This window comes from Pelophylax lessonae (genome assembly GCF_965119305.1).
Source record: "Pelophylax lessonae genome assembly, chromosome: 4".
Taxonomy (NCBI): domain Eukaryota; kingdom Metazoa; phylum Chordata; class Amphibia; order Anura; family Ranidae; genus Pelophylax; species Pelophylax lessonae.
In genome coordinates, this window is record NC_138771.1 from 122964778 (window position 1) to 122989449 (window position 24672).

Sequence of the window (24672 nt, forward strand, 5' to 3'; positions counted from 1 at the left end):
ACACAATGGGTGGAGTCGGGACGCACTGCTCTGTGCCCCGGCTCCACCCTTTGCATCGCCCTATTAGAGCCTCTGGCTCTAATCAGGTGATGTTAAAAAAAATCCCCATTAAGCTCCATGCGTCCGGCGCCCTGCATGCAGATTAGGGGGCCGGACGCATGGATGGGGGGATGGGGGGGGATTGGGGGGGGGGGATTGGGGGGGGGGCGGCAATTTTCCATTAAAGTAACACAGTGCCGAATTGCAAAAAATTGCCTGCTCATTAAGGGGGCAAATCCTTCCGGTCCAAAACTGGTTAATGTGCAGGAACTAATTTCAGCTGCAGTGAGCCAGCAGTAGGGGTAGTATGATGCATGGTTTCTTGCATCACACTTTTATTGAACTATATTTGAAGTGCACCGAACAGGAGCGCAGTGCGTTGCTCTGCTGTGTGGTGACATGCGGTTCCTTCCTGTGAGCTACAATAAAATGCAGCAGCATGTCTGAATTTTATTGCAGCTCACTGCACTGCACCTCCAGGCTGTATTGCAGTGAGAACAGGGCACATAGAAATCAATTGTTCTCTATATGCCCTAGCACTGACTGGCTTTCTTCCAGTGCAGAAATACTCCAGCCACTGCTCTAGTGTGAACAGGATCCAAATGCGGATCGCTCATCAGAGAGCACTACTAGTGGAAGAGGGTCCCTTAACCAATTAAGCCCCGGAAGATTTTACCCCCTTCCTGACCAGGGCCTATTTTGCGATTCGGCACTGCGTGACTTTAACAGACAATTGCGCGGTCGTGCGACACTGTACCCAAACGAATTTGACGTCCTTTTTTTCCCACAAACAGAGCTTTCTTTTGGTGGTATTTGATCACCTGTGCGATTTTTTTGATCATGCGCTATAAACAAAAAAAGAGCGTCAATTTTGCAAAAATAATATTTTTCACATTTTTTTATATGAAATTCCCAAAAAAAATGTAAAAATCAAAATTTTTTAACATTTTAGGCCAATTTGTTTTATGCTACATATGTTTGGTAAAAAAAATCGCAAAAAGCGTATTTTGATTGGTTTGCGCAAAAGTTATTGGGTTTACTAACTAAGGGAAAGATTTTTGTCATTTTTGTTGTTTTTTTTTTTAACGAGTAATGGCTGCGATCTGCAATTTTTTTTTTGCGGGACTGCGACATTGCGGCGCACAGATCGGACCCTTGACTGACATTTTTGACACTTTTGGGGTTACCAGTAACATTACTACAGTAATCAGTGCTATACATATGCACTGTTACTGTAAAAATGACACTGGCAGTGAAGGGGTTAATTTTATTTGAGAGGGAGGGGTTAAGTGTGTCCCTAGGGGCGTGATTCTTACTGTGATTGGATGTGGCTGTGTGTGTAACAGCACAGATCAACGGTCCTACATAGCAGGATCGAATGATCTGTGCTGTTACAGAGGGGAGAATGACAGGCGGCTTTGTTTACATTAGCCGCCTGCCTTTCTCCCGCTGTAACCGACGATCACGAGTGACCGGCGGACATCGGGTCCGCCGGTCACTCGCGTGGGGGGGTCTGTGACCGAGCGGTAGCGAGAGTGCACCTCCGGCGGCGCGCGCTCGCTCCCTGGACCCTCACAGGCTAGCGATGTAGACCTACGTCGCTTTGCCTGTAAGGGGCTGACTGCCATCGTAAATCGTCGTTAGGCAGTCGGCAAGTGGTTAATTAAAAACTCAGCCAATGGAAGTCAGGAGTGTGTAGCGTGTACGCAGGCAGCTCAGCTCTCCCATTCCCTGCAGCCAGTTCTTAGCGCGAACAGCAATAACGCATCGAGACATGGAGTGCAGCTGTGAGTCCCTCCGCCGGGGACAGTAAATGACCTGGTGTTCTGCTGAAAACTCCAACTCGCCAAAACCTCCAACCACGTCACTTCCGGTGACTGTACAGCAGGAATAATTGGAGATTTAGGTGAGTTGCTGTTTGCACAGACCCCCGCTGCCTGTACACTATGGTACATGACCAGTTGCCTCTTTTTATAGAACACCAGGTAAGGAGAAAAAAAGTTGTCGCCGCCTCTGAGGCGGCCATGTTGTTGGTTAGTGGCGGCCGCTACTAACAATGTGCAGTCATTATAGCGTGTTCTGTAGTGTACAGGCCTGCCGGTGGTCTGTGGAAACAGCAACTTGTCTAAATCTCCAATTGTTCCTGCTGTACAGTCACTGGAAGTGACTTGGTTGGAGATTATGGCGAGTCTGAGTTTTTGCAGGACACCTGAACTAACATTGTCTTTACATGCGGCCGCCTGCCTACTCCCAGGCAAGTGCTTCTCCAGGCCACATCGCAATTTGAAAATATTTCCCCCAGGGCCGCTGAAAGAGGGGGACCACCAGTCCTCTTATGGGGTGCCCAACCAAACAGGGGGGGGGGGGATTGGTGATGAATGACATTTATAGAAATATTCCTCCAGCAGCTGAAAGCTGATCTCTCCCCCTCTCCCTGCTGCCAGCTTTTATCTGCTGAGACAGTTGTCCCTCACTAATCCCCCTCCCTATGTGGGCCCCCCTCCCAGCACTGGCTCTAATGTTAGCTCTGCTCCTAAGTTTGTTATCTCTGTAACTTTGTTTCTCTCCCTGCAGTTCTTCCTATACTCCTTGTCCCAGCATGTATATTTTTTTCATCTCACTCCCCTTTTCTCAGTCTCCCTGACACAGTCACAGCTCATCAGCTGCATTGCCATGAAGTAGTTACTGATACACCAGTTCCATAGATGCCTGTTATCTTGTCACAATGCAGTTTAATGTGCTTTATGTAGCTGGACTTCCCACTCCTCTCCCCCAGACTGCTTCCTGATCTTCACATCTTTGCTTCTTCTCCCCTACACTGTCAGTTCCCTCTGCATCCGTGTATCAACTCCTTCTATTTAACCATTTACTAACTGATCTGGCAGGAGTAAACTCCATTTTTTATCTTGTATCTACAGGTGCGCCTATAATAGGGTTTACATGTGGGTACAGTAAATATCTCCTAAACGCAGCAGCCGGTAATAGCACCAGCGCATGTGCACTGGGAGGGGGAGGGGGGGAGAATGAAAAAGTGCCTACAGCTGCATAAAGAGGATCGGTGTCAGACAGTGCAGCTGGCCGGGACCCGGTACCGGAGGGCCGGCTGTACTGCCCTATCAGCAGCCCTGCCTGTTTCACTGCCAATTATGATTTTTGTCCTTTATGTAACTCTGTAACTATGCCAAGCTTTTCAATAAAGGAACATTCTGTTTGTAAAAATAAAAGAAAAAGAAGGGAAACATAAAACTAGTGCGATATTTGACACTGTTTTTCGATAAACCTATGCACCAATATCTGGTTGGATGGATGTAGCAATTCTCTATGAATTCTCAAGGTGCTCATCAGATTTTTTGGTTCTAATTTTGCCCTTCGTGTGTTTCATCCTTGAAAATAGTTGCTCACAAATATAGGTGCTGCCGAAAACTGATGACATGGAATAAGGTATGATTGTGAAGAGTGCAATATTTTTCTTCGGGAATATAAAACATAAAAGTCCAGTAAAGAAACACTATTAAATTTTTCTTCAGCCGCATGTGTTTGCTAGTAGTGTAAATGCATTTTTACAAAAAATTCCACAAATAAATCAACATTTTGCAGTAAGTTTACGATTTGGTGTTGGGCTATCGTAGGCCGATTGCGGTCCGTGGGACACAGGATGGGCACCCTTGCCTTGTGGTGAGATGAGCTAATTGATAATTGATGGGAAAAACAGAAAGTATTTACAGGTCTCACTTCTATCACAAATATAAAAACAAAGGGTTTGGATAGTGGGCGGAGCAATGCAAATCACTATTCTCTGCCCCCCTGGCCAACTGCATATTCAGAACATATAGTACTACAGATACAGTCTAATTGTGGCCGTACACGTAAAAATCTGATCCTAAGATTCTTCACAGAACCAAACAATATAATCAAATCTTTAAATGATCAAAAAGACACATACTGTGTCATCGATTGATTGAGGAAAAAACAACTGATTACATTGAAATTGTTCTGATTGATCTGGATTAAAAATCTGATCGGAGGAAAGTAGATCAATAGGATCACCCCACTTCCACCCCTGTATTTTTCTCCCAGACAGTAAATCAGTCTACAATATGATTATATACAGTGAGCACATAAAAGTGAACCACAAAAAGTACAAGTACTTAGGTGGGGCTCCCCGAAAAGAGACCTCATGGGAGGGGAAGAACCTGACCATAAGGTCACAGGCCCTCACCTCCAAGACTTTCCCGGCAAGTCTACAATACGATTTCATGGCAAGTCTACAATACGATTATATACAGTGAGCACACAAAAGTGAACCACAAAAAAGTGAACTGGGTGTACACATGATCTTCTGGTCCTGATTCCCTGGGGCCCTCCCGAAGGGGACTGTGGCATTCATGGTCCACCTAGCTGAAACCAGAAGGAACCCATTCTTCAGGCAAGGTCCACCCAATTACTTAGGTGGGGCTCCCTGAAAGGAGACCTCATGGAAGGGGAAGAACCTGACAATAAGGCCATAGGACCTCACCTCCAAGACTTTCGTGGCAAGTCTACAATACAATTTCATGGCAAGTCTACAATACAATTGTATAGAGTGAGCACACAAAAGTGAACCACAAAAAAGTGAACTGGGTGTACACATGATCTTCTGGCCCTGATTCCCTTGGGCCCTCCTGGTAGGGACTGGGGGCATTCATGGTCCACCTGGCTGAAACCAGGAGGACCCAATTCTTCAAGCAAGGTCCACCCAAGTACTTAGTTGGGGCTCCCCGAAAGGAGACCTCATGGAAGGGGAAGAACCTGACAATAAGGCCATAGGCCCAAGACTTTCATGGTAAGTCTACAATACGATTTCATGACAAGTCTACAATACAATTATATACAGTGAGCACACAAAAGTGAACCACAAAAAAGTGAACTGGGTGTACACATGGTCCTCCTGCAAAGATTAAGGACAATGGCTCTGATTCCCTGGGGCCCTCCTGATGGGGACTGGGGCATTCATGGTCCACCTGGCCGAAACCAGGAGGACCCCATTCTTCAGGCAAGGTCCACCCAAGTACTTAGGTGGGGCTCCCCAAAAGAAGACCTCATGGAAGGGGAAGAACCTGACAATAAGACAATAGGCCTTAGTCTCCAACACTTTCGTGGCAATTCAAAGGACCTACACCCTACTAATCGGCAATGAGTACAATGTGTAATGCTGTGCATAATAAAATAAATAACTGCTAAGGATGCCAAAGTGACGGACTACGGCAGGCAAAGATCTCTCATCACCTCCTCTTGCAGTTTTGGGGCAGAGTGAAGGAAATTTTCTCAAAGCATCACAGATGACAAAAAAAAAACTTGACAGGGTTATAACCCCTCCCTTACTGTATCTAAAATGAAAAAATAAAAAAAAAAGTTTAGGCTTTAGTTCTACTATAATGAAAACTACAGTCGCACAGATATGAACGGTACTCATTGGAAATTATGGAGTATGACATGTGTGAAAGGCAAAACCTTTTTTAGTGGAGAGGGATTAGACCCCCTGTCAGGTTTTTATCACTGTCTGTGTCCCCGCTAGGAAGATTTCTCCCCTCTATTTGTCCTGTGTACCATTATCATCGAAAGTGAATGTAAAAGAAAATCCCAAATTTTGGGTTCACACCAGAACAGAAATAGATGTGAAATCTTCCAATAGGTACACTAAATCTGGTGACCCACCCCGGTGACGCCTTTCACTTTGGATGGATTTCCTCACACTTCCTGTTTGGCTATGGTACGCAGATGGCCAACCAATGGGGGGGAGGGGGTTATAACCCCTATTACTGTATCCAAACTGAATCTTTAATCACATCATGTCTGCGCTATAGCCAAAGGACAGCTACAGCGCAGCTCGCTCATTCTGGGGGGGGGGGGGGGGCGTCCATGGACGTCCCCCCAGAACAACGCCCCCTGCGCTCCCTTCGTTTATTCGTTGTGTCCTTTGGACACAGCTGATCACAGATCACGGTAAAGGGCTAATCACAGCAGCCCTTTGCCATGTGATCAGCTGTGTCCAATTGGAAACAGCTGATCCCATGTTAACAAACTCGCTGGTTATTGGCATTCTTTGCCTCACGCACTGTCACAGTGTGAGGAGAGGAGAGTGGGCAACCAGCAAATGTGACCGGGGGCATTTACACAAATAATCAGTGCCCTGATTATCAGTGCAGCCTCACCAGTGTCAATCAATGTCATCTATCAGTGCTGCCTATTAGTTCCTCCTTATCAGTGCTGCCTCTCAGTGCCCATCGGTGCTGCCTCATCAGTGCCCATTAGTGCTGCCTATCAGTGCCCATTGACATTGCCTATCAGTGCAGCCTCATCAGTTCCTCCTTATTAGTGCCCATCAGTGCAGCCTACCAGTGTCCATCAGTGCCACCTCATTGGTGCCATTCAGTGCAGCCTACCAGAGCCGCCTCATTAGTGCCCATCAGTGCCTATCAGTGCAGTCAATCAGTGCCACCCCATTAGTGCCCATCAGTGCAGCCTACCAGTGCCGTCTATCAGTGCTGCCCCATTAGTGCCCATCAGTGCAGCCTACCAGTGCCCATCAGTGCAGTCTATCAGCGCCGTCTCATTGGTGCCCATCAGTTCAGTCTATCAGCGCTGTCTCATTGGTGCCCATCAGTGCAGTCTATCAGCGCTGTCTCATTGGTGCCCATCAGTGGAGTCTATCAGTGCCGTCTCATTGATGCCCATCAGTGCAACCTTATCAGCACACATCAGTTATGGAGAAAAAAATGTTTTATCATTTTCCTGAGACAGTCAGAGCTTTCTCTTGGTGTTTTTTAACCTGTGTTTTTTTATTTATTGCTAAAAAAAAAAAAAAATTTGGAAAAAAAGTAATATTTGGGTACAGTGTTTCATGAACGTGCAATTGTCATTTAATGTGCAACAGTGCTGTAAATTGGCCTGGGAAGGAGGGGGTAAAAGTGCCCAGTACTGAAGTGTTAAGAAATGAAATCTTCTGTGAAATGTCATTGGTTGTCTTTCCATATATGAGAGTGTGATGATTGGTTGAGGGATCTCCGATGATCGTACATCCTCATCATTTCCCATCAGGTGCCGATCACAGCTGAATCCTTGGTGACACCGCTGAGTGGAGGTGCAGTGACAGGCAGTGCAGGGGTTAAGTGGAGGGGGGCTGAAGATTGGAGGAGAATCACCTCCTCCCGTGACGTCATCACAGGCTGTATACTGCCAGGCGCTGTCCGCACACACGGTGCTGAGCCATGTCCGCCAGTCCGGGTTACAGCGAGGAGAAGGGGGGGAGCCTCGGGGAGCCCGAGTACGGCCAGGACCCGGCCAGCGGGGGAATCTTCAGCAGCGACTATAAGAGGTGAGAGCCGGCTGTGTGCCATGGGAGGACCGCCATTATCAGGACATCCAAGGATGGATGGAGGGAGGGGGATGGGGTTATCTGTGAGCACAGAGGAGGGGGCAGGGAGAGCGCTACATCCAATCATAGCACACACATGTCACCTCTTCAAGGGGGACTCCACTCTCCATCATACCGAGACACTGCCTGCCATTGGATGGTGACCACATCCTTCATTACACAGACATGGGCCTGATCATTACAGCAAGGGTTACCCTCACTTCCTCCATTATAAGTATGAGGATCTCCATAGACAGACATGGGCCTGATCATTACAGCAAGGGTTACCCTCACTTCCTCCATTATAAGTATGAGGATCTCCATAGACAGACATGGGCCTGATCATTACAGCAAGGGTTACCCTCACTCCCTCCATTATAAGTATGAGGATCTCCATAGACAGACATGGGCCTGATCATTACAGCAAGGGTTACCCTCAATTCCTCCATTATAAGTATGAGGATCTCCATAGACAGACATGGGCCTGATCATTACAGCAAGGGTTACCCTCACTTCCTCCATTATAAGTATGAGGATCTCCATAGACAGACATGGGCCTGATCACTACAGCAAGGGTTACCATTACTTCCTCCATTATAAGTATGAGGATCTCCATAGACAGACATGGGCCTGATCATTACAGCAAGGGTTACCCTCACTTCCTCCATTATAAGTATGAGGGTCTCCATAGACAGACATGGGCCTGATCATTACAGCAAGGGTTACCCTCACTTCCTCCATTATAAGTATGAGGATCTCCATAGACAGACATGGGCCTGATCACTACAGCAAGGGTTACCATTACTTCCTCCATTATAAGTATGAGGATCTCCATAGACAGACATGGGCCTGATCATTACAGCAAGGGTTACCCTCACTTCCTCCATTATAAGTATGAGGGTCTCCATAGACAGACATGGGCCTGATCATTACAGCAAGGGTTACCCTCACTTCCTCCATTATAAGTATGAGGGTCTCCATAGACAGACATGGGCCTGATCATTACAGCAAGGGTTACCATCACTTCCTCCATTATAAGTATGAGGATCTCCATAGACAGACATGGGCCTGATCATTACAGCAAGGGTTACCATTACTTCCTCCATTATAAGTATGAGGATCTCCATAGACAGACATGGGCCTGATCATTACAGCAAGGGTTACCATTACTTCCTCCATTATAAGTATGAGGATCTCCATAGACAGACATGGGCCTGATCATTACAGCAAGGGTTACCATCACTTCCTCCATTATAAGTATGAGGATCTCCATAGACAGACATGGGCCTGATCATTACAGCAAGGGTTACCATCACTTCCTCCATTATAAGTATGAGGATCTCCATAGACAGACATGGGCCTGATCATTACAGCAAGGGTTACCCTCACTTCCTCCATTATAAGTATGAGGATCTCCATAGACAGACATGGGCCTGATCATTACAGCAACGGTTACCATTACTTCCTCCATTATAAGTATGAGGGTCTCCATAGACAGACATGGGCCTGATCATTACAGCAAGGGTTACCCTCACTTCCTCCATTATAAGTATGAGGGTCTCCATAGACAGACATGGGCCTGATCATTACAGCAAGGGTTACCATTACTTCCTCCATTATAAGTATGAGGGTCTCCATAGACAGACATGGGCCTGATCATTACAGCAAGGGTTACCCTCACTTCCCCCATTATAAGTATGAGGATCTCCATAGACAGACATGGGCCTGATCATTACAGCAAGGGTTACCCTCACTTCCTCCATTATAGGTATGAGGATCTCCATAGACAGACATGGGCCTGATCATTACAGCCAGGGATACCATTACTTCCTCCATTATAAGTATGAGGATCTCCATAGACAGACACGGGCCTGATCATTACAGCAAGGGTTACCATCACTTCCTCCATTATAAGTATGAGGATCTCCATAGACTGACATGGGCCTGATCATTACAGCAAGGGTTACCCTCACTTCCTCCATTATAAGTATGAGGATCTCCATAGACAGACATGGGCCTGATCATTACAGCAAGGGTTACCCTCACTTCCTCCATTATAAGTATGAGGATCTCCATAGACAGACATTGGCCTGATCATTACAGCAACGGTTACCCTCACTTCCTCCATTAGAAGTATGAGGATCTCCATAGACAGACATGGGCCTGATCATTACAGCAAGGGTTACCATCGCTTTTCTCCACACCTATGCGATCCGATTCCTGTCCGAATTGACAGTTTGCACTGCGATATGCAAACAAATCTGGGGGTGTCCTTAACTTTGTATTGACACTCCCAGCAGTTCGCATATGGCAGTGTGAACTGCCTGCGAGTCGGGTGCGATGCAGGATCCGCAGTGGATTTGCAAGGTTCCCGCATCGCACCAGTGTGTACCGACACTCAGACATAATGAATGTACTGGATGTTGGACACTAACACATAACATTGCAGGTCTGCAGTCAGTGAAGGGGCATACATTTTCTTCCACAGAATGTTACAAATTGGTGAACAGAAAGCATTTCTGGATTGTAATGATACATCTATTGCTACAATGACACATAAGAAGAATCTGTAGTACAACCACAGTCAGGTCTAGATCAGATTGGTAATAGCTTCCTCTGTTGCTGCTCTAGTAATGGCGGCCTCTTCTTGGACTTCACTTCCATTCCACTTTTTGTTTTATCTAGTTACTAGGATGAGGGGACAGTTATTAGGTGGGAAATGGCACAGAAACTGCATGCTACGTGCATTTTTATTACAGGCCTTCCAATTAACCACTTAGGGACCGGAAGGTTTTACCCCCTTAATAACCAGGCAAATTTTTGCAATACAGCACTGCGTTACTATAACTGACAATTACGTGGTCGTGCGACGCTGTACCCAAATAAAATTGATGTCCCTTTTTCCCACAAATAGAGCTTTCTTTTGGTGGTGTTTGATCAACTCTGGGATTTTATTTAATTTTTTTTTCGCTATAAACAAAAAAAGAGGGACAATTCTGAAAAAAATATATATTTTTTTTTACTTTCTGCTATAAAACATTCCCAATAAAAAAAAATAAAAAAATCATTTTTTGTCATCAATTTAGACCAATATGTATTCTGCTACATGTTTTTGGTTAAAAAAAAAAAATATCAGAATAAGTGTATATTGAATGGTTTGCACAAAAGTTATCGTGTCTGCAAACTAGGGAAGAGTTATGTCATTTTTATTTATTTATTTTTTTTACTAGTAATGGTGGCGATCTGCCATTTTTAGCGGGACTGAGACATTGCGGGAGGAATAGTGCCCCATCCTTGTTATTAGTGGGAGGAATAGTGCCCCATCCTTGGTATTATTATGAGAAATAGTGCCCCATCCTTGGTATTATTGGGAGGAATAATGCCCCATCCTTGGTATTAGAGGGAGGAATAGTGCCCCATCCTTGGTATTAGAGGGAGGAATAGTGCCCCATCATTGGTATTAGTAGGTGAAGTAGTGCCCCATACTTGGTATTAGTGGGAGGAATAGTGCCCCATCCTTGGTATTAGTAGGTGAAGTAGTGCCCCATACTTGGTATTAGTGGGAGGAATAGTGCCCCATCCTTGGTATTAGTGGGAGGAATAGTGCCCCATCCTTGGTATTAGTGGGAGGAATAGTGCCCCATCCTTGGTATTTGTGGGGGGAGCAGTGCCACACCCTTGGTATTAGTGGGAGGAGCAGTACCCCAACCTTGGTATTAGTGGGAGGAATAATGCCCCATCCTTTGTATTAGTGGGAGGAATAATGCCCCATCCTTGGTATTATTGGGAGGAATAGTGCCCCATCCTTGGTATTAGAGGGAGGAATAGTGCCCCATCCTTGGTATTAGTAGGTGAAGTAGTGCCCCATACTTGGTATTAGTGGGAGGAATAGTGCCCCATCCTTGGTATTAGTGGGAGGAATAGTGCCCCATAGTAGGTGTCAGTGGGAGGAATAGTGCCCCATCCTTGGTATTAGTGGGAGGAATAGTGCCCCATAGTAGGTGTCAGTGGGAGGAATAGTGCCCCATTCTTGGTATTTGTGGGAGGAGCAGTGTCCCATCCTTGGTATTTGTGGGAGGAGCAGTGCCCCATCCTTGGTATCAGTGGGAGGAGCAGTACCCCAACCTTGGTATTAGTAGGAGGAATAGTGCCCCATAGTAGGTGTCAGTGGGAGGACTAGTGCCCCAAGGGCCAGATAAAGGCTAGCAAAGGTCGGCATCAGGCCCTTGGGCCGCAGTTTGGAAACCCTGATGCCTTGGCCTACTAAAATAATAAACATGTTATACTTACCTGCATTGCGCAAGGGTATTGCAGCCCCAAAACTCCTTTTCTGGGGTCTTTCACTAGTGTTTTCAGCTCCTCCTTTTCTCTGCTTGCCACCATAGGAAGCCGCTTCTTATGGGGGCACATGTGCAGGTTCGATCCTGAGCCGGGCTGTGTGTGCCCATAGACACACACAGTGATGCCCGCCTCCTGCTTCCTCCTCACAGGATTTGACTGACAGCAGCAAGAGCCAATAGCTCCCGCTACTCTCAGCCAAGTTTGTGGGAGAGGGGAGAGAAGAACTGCACAGATGGGACAGCGCTGGATCGATACAATATTTAAGAAGAGGAGAGGATGGAACAGCAACTGGAAAGTTTTTTTACTTTTTGACTTTAGAACTACTTTCAAATTTACCTAAAGGCAAAACCTTTTTGTTTTGGATAGAGTGGTGAGGAATTAGATCCCCTGTCAGTTTTTGTTGCTGAGAAAATCCCACATTTTGGGTTGACACCAGGGGGTAAATCTTCCAATGGAGACACTAGTTCTGGTGACACACTGGGATTCAGTTACTTTGGAGTAGCCAAAACTGGAAGTGAAATCTGCAGAAAATCTCCCCAATGGGAAACAGATGGCAAACAAATCTGACAGGAGATATAACCCTCCCATAGTATCAGTTCACACTTCTGCGACTTAGGATCCGACTTTTGAGACCAAATGCCATGTATCTCTATGAGCCATTCCAATTGACACTACTGAAGCTGCGATTTCAGAAAAGGTTCCTGCCCTACTTTGATGCAACTTTGATATGGCTTCAGTGCCAAAGAGTGTAAAATTCTTATCAAAGTCGGACTCCAAAGCTGCACTGAAAATGTTGCAACTTTGGAGTCGGCTAGTGTGAACCAAGCTATAAGGCCCCTACATACGATGAGAAAATCGGAAGTAAAATTTAGTTCAATGAACGATCTGCTGATTTTCCAATCGTTAGTATAGTGCAGGGGTCTCCAACTGTGCCCCGAGAGCCTTTGCTTGCCTTTATCTGGCCCTTGGGGCATTATTCCTCCCACTGACATCTACTGTGGGGCATTATTTCTTCCACTGATACCAATGATGGTGTACTATTCCTCCCAATAAAACCAATGATGTGGTGCTACTCCTCCTCTTGCTGACCACCAACCCTGCGACCATGTTTATTCTCACTGATTCTGGATATCTTCTACCCCCACTGGCCATAATGCAGCCCCCCAAAAGTCTGAAGGACAGTAAACTGGCCCTTTGTTTGAAAAGTTTGGAGACCCCTGGTATGGTGCTTTCGACAGCCCATTACAAATTTTCATACGACAAAATCAGAAAACATTTTTATCGTACGTGAACACAACGTCTAATTTTCTTTTAATTAGTACAGTTTTCATCCAAAATAAAATCATAAGAGCAAGACTAGGCATGGTCAGAAACGAAAGAATACATACAAAACAATTCAGCACATGACATCACTTGTGAAGTTGAATTCTATCATATGGGAATTTTTGTATGTTGAGTAACCTCTTCACTTTCCATATGAGATTAGCATGCAACAAAAAATGGACGAAAAGTCGTCTGATAATCTGATCGTGTGCACGAGGCTTAAATCTTCAAGTTAACAAAAAGAATTTGCCTTTAGTTACACTTTAACTGTCTTTCTTTTATAAGGTCTTTTAAAGAATTATCTCATCAGTTTTGGATAATTAAAGAAAATTAAAGCTGAACTCTGAGAAAAGTTAAAGCGGTTGTATCCTCAAAAAAAACAAAAACCTGCAGTAGAAAGGCATAATGAGCTAGTATGCATCGCATACTAGCACATTATTAAATACTTGCCTTAGAATACTTGCCTTAGAATTAAGCCCTGACACGGTCGCCCAGACACTGTTGAGGCAGCTGACATCTTCTCTCGGGTTTGGCAGCTCCGGCGCTGTGAGTGGCCGGAGCCGCGATGACGTCACATGCAGGAGTTCACTTTCCGGTAAGGAGACGGCAAGGAGCTCTGAAGGTCCGTCTGACCTTTACAGCACATGCGCCGCTGGTGTCAGCGGCTGTATGCTGGGCGAATATCTCATAAACCATGCAAGTTTAGGAGATATTAATTTTACCTACAGGTAAGCCTTATTATAAATGAATGTGTGTGAAGGTGCGCTGGTAATGAATGAATGAAAGCTGCTACCTGAACTGTGCTTCAGTGAATTGGATGTGTAAATAATAGGTGCGCTAAAACAATATGATGCATAAACAAATATACAAATAATGCACAATTGCATAAAGTGATGAAGTGAGATCAATGTGATATCAATGATTGAAAGTCCAAAATCCCACTGAGTGCCTTGGATAAACTCAAAACTTATAAGTGCAAAAACTCTTAAAGGTGTTGTGCATTCCCAAAGTCCACAAAAACTCCAAGTGTTGAAGGTTGAAAAGGTGCACTGTATATGGCCGGTGCTCTGTAGTGAAAAATCCCACCACCAACACGCTATCCTCCTTACCAAATGCAATAAATTGGAAAGCAAAATTCATTAGATGCTGTTGGGAAGGAGGAATCAAAATCACCACCCTGTGAAAATGCAGGATAGGCCTCTTACCAAAAATCAGGTAACTCAGCGCAGGGAATATACATAGGTGATGCCTTTTCAATCTGTAGTAATCGGTGGCTGTTTTCTCTAATGATCCATCTCGTTACTGGCTCTCCAGGTTAAACATGGGCATGATGTAGGAAAAAACATATACAGACCATGGCGTGATATCCCCGGGATAGTTTATTGAATATCAAGTGTTGCACTTACATTCAATGTGGAAAACAGTAGCGACAATACAGACTGGTTGCCTGACTCGGCTGCAGACCGAGCAGTGCTGGACTACTCCTATCTCAGTAGAAGCCCGTTTGAGAGGAAACGCCGTCAGAGAGGAGGCGTGTCGCGCCGCCACGGACGTCCAGCACTGCTCGGTCTGCAGCCGAGTCAGGCAACCAGTCTGTATTGTCGCTACTGTTTTCCACATTGAATGTAAGTGCAACACTTGATATTCAATAAACTATCCCGGGGATATCACGCCATGGTCTGTATATGTTTTTTCCTACATCATGCCCATGTTTAACCTGGAGAGCCAGTAACGAGATGGATCATTAGAGAAAACAGCCACCGATTACTACAGATTGAAAAGGCATCACCTATGTATATTCCCTGCGCTGAGTTACCTGATTTTTGGTAAGAGGCCTATCCTGCATTTTCACAGGGTGGTGATTTTGATTCCTCCTTCCCAACAGCATCTAATGAATTTTGCTTTCCAATTTATTGCATTTGGTAAGGAGGATAGCGTGTTGGTGGTGGGATTTTTCACTACAGAGCACCGGCCATATACAGTGCACCTTTTCAACCTTCAACACTTGGAGTTTTTGTGGACTTTGGGAATGCACAACACCTTTAAGAGTTTTTGCACTTATAAGTTTTGAGTTTATCCAAGGCACTCAGTGGGATTTTGGACTTTCAATCATTGATATCACATTGATCTCACTTCATCACTTTATGCAATTGTGCATTATTTGTATATTTGTTTAAGCCTTATTATAGGCTTACTTGTAGGTAAAAGTTAAAACGCGGCGGAGTATGCTACCGCTTTAAGTCCACTGGGTGCAAGGATTTACTGCTCGTTTATGGTTTAGGAACCAGGTAGGTTGGACATACTGTAAGTAACTATCAAAGGTGCCTGTACACTGCAAAAAAAAGCCTGTAAAATTGTTTCTTTGAGCTTTACATAGAAATGACAGGTTATCAGAAATTTTACGGAAGTTATAGGAGTTGTAAAGTCTCATCGTTTTTCACCTTATTGCATTTTAATGCATTAAAGTGAAAAAACTTTTCTGCTTCACCTGCCCCCCAGACCCCCCCTTCCCCTTTTTCTTACCTAAACCGGATTGTTGCAGCGACGAGCAGGAGCTCCAGCCTCTGTCTCTCATTGGATAGATTGATAGCAGCAGGAACCATTGGCTCTGGCTGCTGTCAATCAAATCCAATGACATGGGAGTCCGGGGCTGGGGCAGGGCCGAGTCCTGCTGTCTGTGTCAATGGACGCAGCAGCAGGACTCGGGAGCGTGCTCGCACGGGTGCCCCCATGGAATGCGGCTCTCCGTGGGGGCACCCGATGAAGAGGAAGAGCCAGGAGTGCCGCGGGGGCACACCGGAAAGAGAGGGTACGGGCTGCTCTGTGCAAAACCCTTGCACGGAGCAGGTAAGTATAACATGTATGTTATTTAAAAGAATAAAAAAAAACCTTTACAGTCACTTTAACCACTTGCCGACTGCTGCACGACTATCTACGTCGGCGGTCAGCCCCTCACAGGCAAAGTGACGTAGATTTACGTCGCTCGCCTGTGAGGCTCTAGGGGGCGAGCGCGCGCCGCCGGAGGCGCGCTCCTGCCCCCGCTCGCTCCCTAACATCTCCGCGTGTGTGACCGGCGGACCCAATGTCAGCCGGTCACTCGCGATCGTCGGGTGGAGAGGGAGAAAGGCAGGCGGCTGATGTAAACAAAGCCGCCTGCCATTCTCCCCTGTGTAATGACAGAGATCATACGGTTCTGCTATGCAGGCTCGTATTTCTCTGTTGTTACACGAAAAGGCACGCCCCTTTACAGTTAAACACGCCCCTAGGGACACACTTAACCCCTCCTTCTCCAATAAAGTTAACCCCTTCCCTGCCAGTGTCATTTTTACAGTAACAGTGCATATTTATAGCACTGATTACTGTAATAATGTCACTGGTAACCCCAAAAGTGTCAAAAATGTCAGTCAAGGGTCCGATCTGCCCGCCGCAATGTCGCAGTCCCGCAAAAAAAAAATCGCAGATCGCCGCCATTACTCGTTGAAAAAAAAACAACAAAAATGACAAAAATCTTTCCCTTAGTTAGTAAACGCAATAACTTTTGCGCAAACCAATCAAAATACGCTTATTGCGATTTTTTTTACCAAACATATGTAGCATAAAACAAATTGGCCTAAAATGTTAAAAAATTTAGATTTTTAAATTTTTTTGGGGGGGAATTTCATATAAAAAAATGTGAAAATATTGTTATTTTTTCAAAATGTACGCTGTTTTTTTGCTTATAGCGCAAAAAGTAAAAATCGCACAGGTGATCAAATACCACCAAAAGAAAGCTCTGTTTGTGGGTGAAAAAGGTACAGCGTCGCACGACCATGCAATTGTCCGTTAAAGTCACGCAGTGCCAAAATCGCAAAATAGGGCCTGGTCAGGAAGGGGGTAAAATCTTCCGGGGCTTAAGTGGTTAAGCTGTGTAACAAAGTTACAAATAAAATAGTGATCATTTCCTTTAATTAAATGCCATAACCCAAACTGTCCACAAGATGGCGCTGTGTGGACACAGATTAAAATCCCTGTTCTATGTGTACATTGTAGTTGTATTAGGAGCAATAAAAGATGTCAAATTTTCCACATTCCTTATTGGCCAGTGAAGCTGTCCATACCAATGATTGGCCAGTATTGAGATGCAGGAGGGAGCAGGACCAAAAAAGCTGTCCATACACTAGTAGAATTTTGATTGAAAATTTTAATTTTAAAAACTTTTGATTTTCTAAATGTTAGTGTTGTCAAAATGCTGGTTTTTCACTGTAGTGAATGGAAAGTTGAAGAGTCGGACATTTGACTTACATGAATGAAATTCTATCAGTGAATGCGTTTGTTTGCTTTGGAAATCTACTCACTCTAAAATCGAATGTTAAAAGCAAAAGTTTTTGAAGTATTTTCACACGGCATTCATCTTGTTATCACATGTACTGATGAAAGTTTTTGTAGGACTGTTCATACAAATATTTGTTCTGAAATCCACTACTGTATTGTATGGTAGTTTAAAGTGGAATTCCAGCTTAGAGCGGAACTTTACCCATAACAACTTAATAAAAGTAATGTTCTTTAGCAAGAAACATACATTCCACATTAATATTTATGTTACCAAAATAAGTGTGTGCTGTAAATTACCTCCAGCATTGCTCCTGTTTATTCTTGCTGGAGGCGGCCATTTTACTGAAGACCAAAACCCCTGAGCAGAATTAAATCATAAAGCGAAACTAACCCCATTGATTTAACGGTTAAAAAAAAAAACAGTTACATTCCTGTATTGCTAACTGTCAGATTTGCTTTTTTCCCTCAACAAAAATGTTAAACCATCAATTGACTGGTGTCGCAACAGCTCCATGGCAGTTGCAGATCAAACAGAAGCAGCTTCCTTGGCTGTAAAGGAAAGGAGGGTTTAATTCTGCTTTAAAGGGATAGTTCACCTTTACCACAAAACTGCCTATGCAGATAAGGGGCATCTGTAGATAAAAAACAAACGGTGCAGAACTGACTAAAGTTAAATAAAGCCCTTGCTATAGATGTAGGCCAAAAACATTAGGGTGACCAGACATCCCCGGAATGGGGACAGACCAAGTATGTCCCCGGTTTTGTCCCTGGGTGGGTGCACCGCAAGCTGGGGCAGAGGGTAGGTGCCCTACTATGGGCTGCCTCGGAGGGGAGCTGGGGGGGGGTGGCGAGCGCTGCCAGATTACACGGAGCGGATCTTCTGCTTACCTGGTGGCTGCTGTCATACGAAGTCTCGCCTCCTGGACTGGCTCCTACTATAGACAGAACACTGGTGACGTCTATCATAAAAGCTGTTACAGGAGGCAGGACTTTGTATGACAGTGGCCGTGCCAGGTAAGCGAAAGATCCCTGCTCTGTGTAATCTGATCCCCATGCACTTAACAGGCTGCATTGATGGGCACTGAACAGGCTGCATTCATTGACACTAATCAGGCTGCATTGATGGGCACTGATGAGGCTGAGCTGATGGGCACTGATGAGGCTGCATTGATGGGCACTGATGAGGCTGAGCTGATGGACACTGGTGAGGCTGCATTGATGGGCACTGGTGAGGCTGCAATGATGGGCACTGGTGAGGCTGCAATGATGGGCACCGGTGAGGTGCATTGATGGGCACTGATGAGGCTGCATTGCTGGGCACTGGTGAGGCTGCATTGATGGGCACCGGTGAGGTGCATTGATGGGCACTGGTGAGTCTGTATTGATGGGCACTGGTGAGGCTGCATTGCTGGGCACTGGTGAGGTTGCATTGATGGGCACTGATGAGGCTGCATTGATGGGCACTGATGAGGCTGCATTGATGGGCACTGGTGAGGCTGCATTGATGGGCACTGGGGAGGCTGCATTGAAGAAGTATCTTTTTTTACTCTCATGGAGGAAATGTGAGAAATAACGTATATATCATACAATCATTCCATAAACACATACCACATACACTGCATATATCATTTAAAGGAAAATATGCTTATAAAATAGTTTACCATTTGCCAATAAAAAAAAAAAAAAAAATATGTCCCCGCATTTCATTTTAAAATCTGGTCACCTTAGTTTACATACAGTACCTGACTGGAATACTCCCAGGAAGTTGCTAAGTACTCCCAGGATGTTGCGAGGCCTAGTCGTCAATGCTCCCTGCCACCATCACAAGGGTGAGCTCTCAAATGCTGAGCTCAGAGTTGCTCCATAAGGGGTGAGAAAGAGTATGTGAGGGGGTTAGAATCAGAGAAAGAGCTCACTCCTGTGATGGTGGAGCAGTGACGACTAGGCCTCACTTAGCAACCTCCTGGCTGGGAGTTCTTAGCAACGTACTGGGAGTATTCCAGTCAGGCTTTATAAGATATGTATATGTCCTACATCTATAGCAAGGGTATTATTCATCTTTAGTCAGAGCTGCACAGTTTGTTTTATTCTACCAACATCCCTTACCTACATAGACAGGTTTTTTGTAAAGGTGAACTGTCCTTTTAAGGCTGTCAGCAGAACGGCCTCTACAAACTTACCAGTGCCTAAAAACGCCTAAACTAGAGCAACTGAGCATGTGCAGAGCAGTGTGAGACAGCGTGTTACTGGATTATACACAGCACAGGCAGTTATTTTTAATGTTTTACTTAGCTATACCTGAACAAGGAGACAACCTGAAGTCATCTAGCAAGACTCCAGTTCCACTTTAACCCTAACTACTCTTAAAACTGTCCCTAACCTGTGGTGAGAAAGATGTATATTCTTTCATAATTTCAGCCTGTTCTGGTCATGTGACCTGGCTTCCCTGTGTCAGCCAGCGGTGGCTGCAGGGGAGAAGAGGGAGAGCCGACAACGTATGGTCTATTGAAGCCTATGGGTCCAGGCTTTCCTAGCCGTTGTCTAGCTCTCCCTTCTTTCCCCTGCAGCTGACACAGGGAAGCCGGATCACCGGACCTGCCGGGAGTAGGCTGAAATTAAGTAAGTGGGATTTCAACTAATGATTATTTTCACAAAAAATCGGATAAAAACCTAAAAAAAAAAGTGTGGTGTATGATTTAGGTAATATGTAAAGTTTAAAAAAGACAACATATTCTTCAACATCTATATACAGTGGTAAATACACTGCTCACAAAAATTAAAGGAATACTTTTTAATAAGAGTAAAGCATGAAGTAATTAAACCCCTGGGATATCGATCTGGTCAGTTAAGTAGCAGAGGGGGTTGTTAATCCATTCCAGGTGCTTTGGTGTTAATGAAATAACAACAGGTGCACTAGATGGGCAACAATAAGACAACCTCCAAAACAGGAATGGTTTTACAGGTGGAGGCCACTGGCATTTTATTCCCCTACTCATCTTTTCTCACTCTTTTGCTCTAGATTTGCATTTGGCTAGGGTCAGTGTCTCTACTGGTAGCGTGAGGCAATACCTGGGCCCTATAGAGGTTTCACAGGCAGTCCAACTTCTCCAGGATGGCACATAAATACATGCCATTGCCAGAAGTTTTGCTGTGTCTCCCAGCACATTCTCAAGAGCATGGAGGAAATTCCAGGAGACGGGCAGTTACTCTAGGAGAGCTGGATGGGGACGTAGAAGGTCCTTAATCCACCAGCAGGACCAATATCTGCTCCTTTGTGCAAGGAGGAACAGGATGAGCACTGCCAGAGCCATACAAAATAACCTTCAGCACTCATGTGAATGTCTCTGACCAAACAATCAGAAACAGACTTAATTTCATGAGGGTGGCCTGAGGGCACGATGTCCTCTAGTGGGCCCTGTGCTCACTGCCCGGCACCATGGAGCTCAGTTGACATTTTCTATTGAACACCAGAATTGGTAGATCCACCACTGGTGCCCTGTGCTTTTAACAGATGAGAGCAGGTTCACCAAGAGCAAATGTTACAGACATGAAAGGGTCTGGAGAAGCTGTGGAGAACATTATGCTGCATGTAACATTGTTCAGCATGACCGGTTTGGTGGTGGGTCATTGATGGTCTGGGGAGGCATATCCATGGAGGAACACACAGACTTGCACAGGCTAGACAATAGCACCTTGACTGCCATTAGGTATCGGGATGAAATCCTTGGACCCATTGTCAGACCCTACGCTGGTGCAGTGGGTCCTGGGTTCCTCTTGGTGCACAACAATGCCCAGCCTCATGTGGCGAGAGTATGCAGCCAATTCCTGGAGGATGAAGGAATTGATACCATTGAATGGCCCCCACGCTCTCCTGACCTAAATCCAATGAAACATCTCTGGGACATTATGTTTCGGTCCATCTGACCCTGCCAGGTGGCACCTCAGTCTGTTCAGGAGCTCAGTGAAGCTTGAATTGCACTTTAGCCTATTACAATAACCCTTTCCCTTTTTGGTTCCTCTCCCCTCCCTCTTGCAAAACTGGGAAAAGGTTTCACTGTTATTTGAAAAGTACCTGCTTCCTGGCTAACGCTGCGTCCCGCTGCCTCCTGGGATTTCCACATCGCACATAACCCAGGAGGCTACGTGTCACTGAGGGTGTATGTGCGCTGCAAGATTCAGCACATGTGCATGCTCTGGGAATTTCTACACATGTGCACAAATGTCCATGGACCACTGCAATGCGCATATGCCAGAAGCCAGCAGCATTTGTGTGCATGGAGGGTGAAGTTCCACTTCTATGGAGATTAACTCCATTTTTAAGTATAAATAGATTTATTGGAGAGGAGAAGGACAATTTAGTGTCTGAATGCATTGTTTTAATTGTATAGCGGTAGCAAAACAGAGTACTATACATAATACTATGTTTGCTAGGAGAGATTTACATTTTTCAGGACAAGTGGTTAGCATTTCTGCCTTGCAGCACAGGAGTCCTCGGTTCAAATCCCAATCAGGACTCTACCTGCCTGGAGTTTGCATGTTTGCATGTTCTCCTTGTGCCTGTATGGGTTTTCTCTGGGTATTCTGGTTTCCTCGCACACTCCAAAGACATGCTGGTAGGTTCAGGGCCACTGTTGAAAATCATGGGGCCCCTTACAGCCGCCTTCCTAAAGGGCCCCTTAACCTCGCCTACAACCCACCCACTCCCCCCCCCCCCTTCCCGGGGTGCAGCAGAACAGCAGCACTAACTTTATCTGCCTTCACCCTATAAATGAAAAAATAAAATATCCCTCCTCTGTTTCCACCTCCTGGGCCCCTCTGTTATCGGGATAGGGCCCAGGGAATGTAATTTAAGCCCTGGTAAGCAAGTAGGAGCTGTGGTGTGGTCTAGTAAAATCCATTCCTTTTATTTAGGCATAAATGAACATGAAATGAAGCTGCTCTGGGCCCCCTTGTTTAGCTGATCAGGCCTGGGCCCAGTACAATAGGGCTGGTTGTACTGCCTTATCAGCAGAGATGTATAGTAACGAAGTAGAACTACTTAAGTACTGTACTTAAGTACCGAAATGCGGTATCTGTACTTTCCTAGAGTAGAATTTTTTTCTCCTACTTCTACTTTTACTTCACTACATTTTTTCGATGATTTCGATACTTCTACTCAAGTATTTTTTTTTTGTGCTGCATAGTTACTCGTTACTTTTAAAAAAATTACCACTGCCAGAACAGTAGATGGCAGGTTGCATAAAGCTCAAAAAAATGTGTATAATGTCATTTGTAAATCAGAGCATACGAAAATAAAGGCTGTGTATAATAAAAGCTGCTATACCAAATCTTTCCAATAAAAAGAAAAAATGAAACAAACAAATAAATGATGCTACAGCGCTTAAAGTGCATCAAGAAACTACTAACAAACACAGGTTAATCATTTGAATAAATCATTTGAAATAATAAAAAACAATATGATGTTCAAACTTTTGACTTCTTTCTTTAATAACTACATAACACAGTACTTGTACTTCTACTTTCAGTACTTGAGTAGAATTTTTTTTTCAAAACTACTGGTACTTTTTACTTTTAGTACTTAAGTAGCAAATTTTTTGAAAAAACTACTTGCAATACTTAAGTAAAAAAAATGTTGAATACTTTAGTACTTCTACTTAAGTAACTTTTTCTGCGAGCACTTCCACTTCTACTCAAGTCACTTTTTGATCGAGCACTTGTACTTTTACTCAAGTAGAAATTTCGAGTACTTTATACAAGTCTGCTTATCAGCGGCCCTGGGTAGGTTAATTGGCTACTCTCTAAATTCTCCCTAGTATGTGTATATCTGTATGCGAGATAGTGATGTCAAATTGTAAGCTGCATGAGGACAGGGACTGATATAACAGTATATACAGTATATGTAAAGCACTGCATAAATTGTCAGTGCTATATAAATACATATCCATTCACTTAAATACTGACTTCTTTAACCACTTGCCGTCTGCTCACGTTGAGCCTACTGTGGCAAAGTGGTTCGTTATCGTCTGACGACGTAGACCTACGTCGTCAGACACTCCCCTTTCTCGGCGGCGCGCGCGCGCCGCCGGAGGCTCGCTCCCACTATATTCAGTCACAGCGGGAGTCGGGCCAGGGGAGGAGCAGCGGCGATCGCCGCTGCTCTTCCCCGATCGTCGGGGAATCGAGTGTGGAGATCCGCCCGCCTGTGTAAACACAAGCGGGCGGATCTCTGAAGTGACAGGCAGGGTCAGATTGCAGGGTTCAGCATAGTTGAACCCTCGATCTGTCCTTGTGTCACACAGTCACCTCCCCCCCCCCCCCACACATCAGTAAGCACCAGGCATACATTAACCCCTCCCTCGCCAATAAAATTAACCCCTTCCCTGCCAGTGTCATTTTATATATAGCACTGATTACTGCAGTAATGTCACTGGTACCCCCAAAAGTGTCAAAAATGTCATTCAGGGGTCCGATCTGTCCGCCGCAATGTCGCAGTCCTGCAAAAAAAATTGCAGATGCCGCCATTACGCGTTAAAAAAAAAAACACCAAAAATGACAGAAATCTTTCCCTTAGTTAGTAAACGCAATAACTTGTGCGCAAACCAATCAAAATACGCTTATTGTGATTTTTTTTTACCAAACATAGGTAGCATAAAACAAATTGGCCGAAAATGTTAAAAAATTTTGATTTTTACATTTTTTTGGGGGGGGAATTTCATATAAAAAAATGTGAAAAATATTGTTATTTTTTCAAAATAAAACACTCTTTTTTTGTTTATAGCGCAAAAAGTAAAAATCGCACAGGTGATCAAATACCACCAAAAGAAAGCTCTGTTTGTGGGAAAAAAAGGACGTAAATTTTGTTTGGGTACAGCGTCGCACGACCGCGCAATTGTCCGTTAAAGTCGCACAGTGCCGAATCACAAAAAGTGGCCCAGACGTAAGACAGCAAAATCCTCTAGTGGTAAAGTGGTTAACCTTATAAAGGGAGAAACTCTTGAAAGCTTTTTCCTAACGGCTCAGTTTACCTTTTCCAGAAAATAGCCCTATGCAGTCAAGGGCCTCCAGTAGATATTGGGAACCTGGGACTGTGCAGCTTTGTAAAATATGCATTAAATCTAGCCATAGAAGATGCTGGTTGAATAAAAAAAACCTAAATGAAGTAGATGGAGGAATCCCATCCCGACAGGACTCTCCCCTGTCAAAATACACTGATCAGCCAAAAGTTTTCAATATTCCTGTCTGACAGAATCCTTTTATCAATCGAC

The 24672-nt window shown here is 44.8% G+C and overlaps 1 protein-coding gene across 4 annotated transcripts in view; it reads left to right on the forward strand.

Moving 5' to 3' along the window:
• The first annotated feature begins 7147 nt into the window (after positions 1-7147).
• AP3B2 (adaptor related protein complex 3 subunit beta 2) overlaps positions 7148-24672 on the forward strand; it is a 158576-nt gene continuing 141051 nt past the window's right edge. For 2 of the 4 annotated variants that reach the window (XM_082254195.1, XM_082254189.1), the window contains exon 1: positions 7148-7393. In XM_082254195.1, coding sequence (XP_082110321.1) covers positions 7287-7393 — 107 coding nt within the window. In that variant the 5' untranslated portion in view covers positions 7148-7286. The remainder of the gene's footprint in view (positions 7394-24672) is intronic. The other 2 variants (XM_082254196.1, XM_082254197.1) reach the window with 2 other exon arrangements.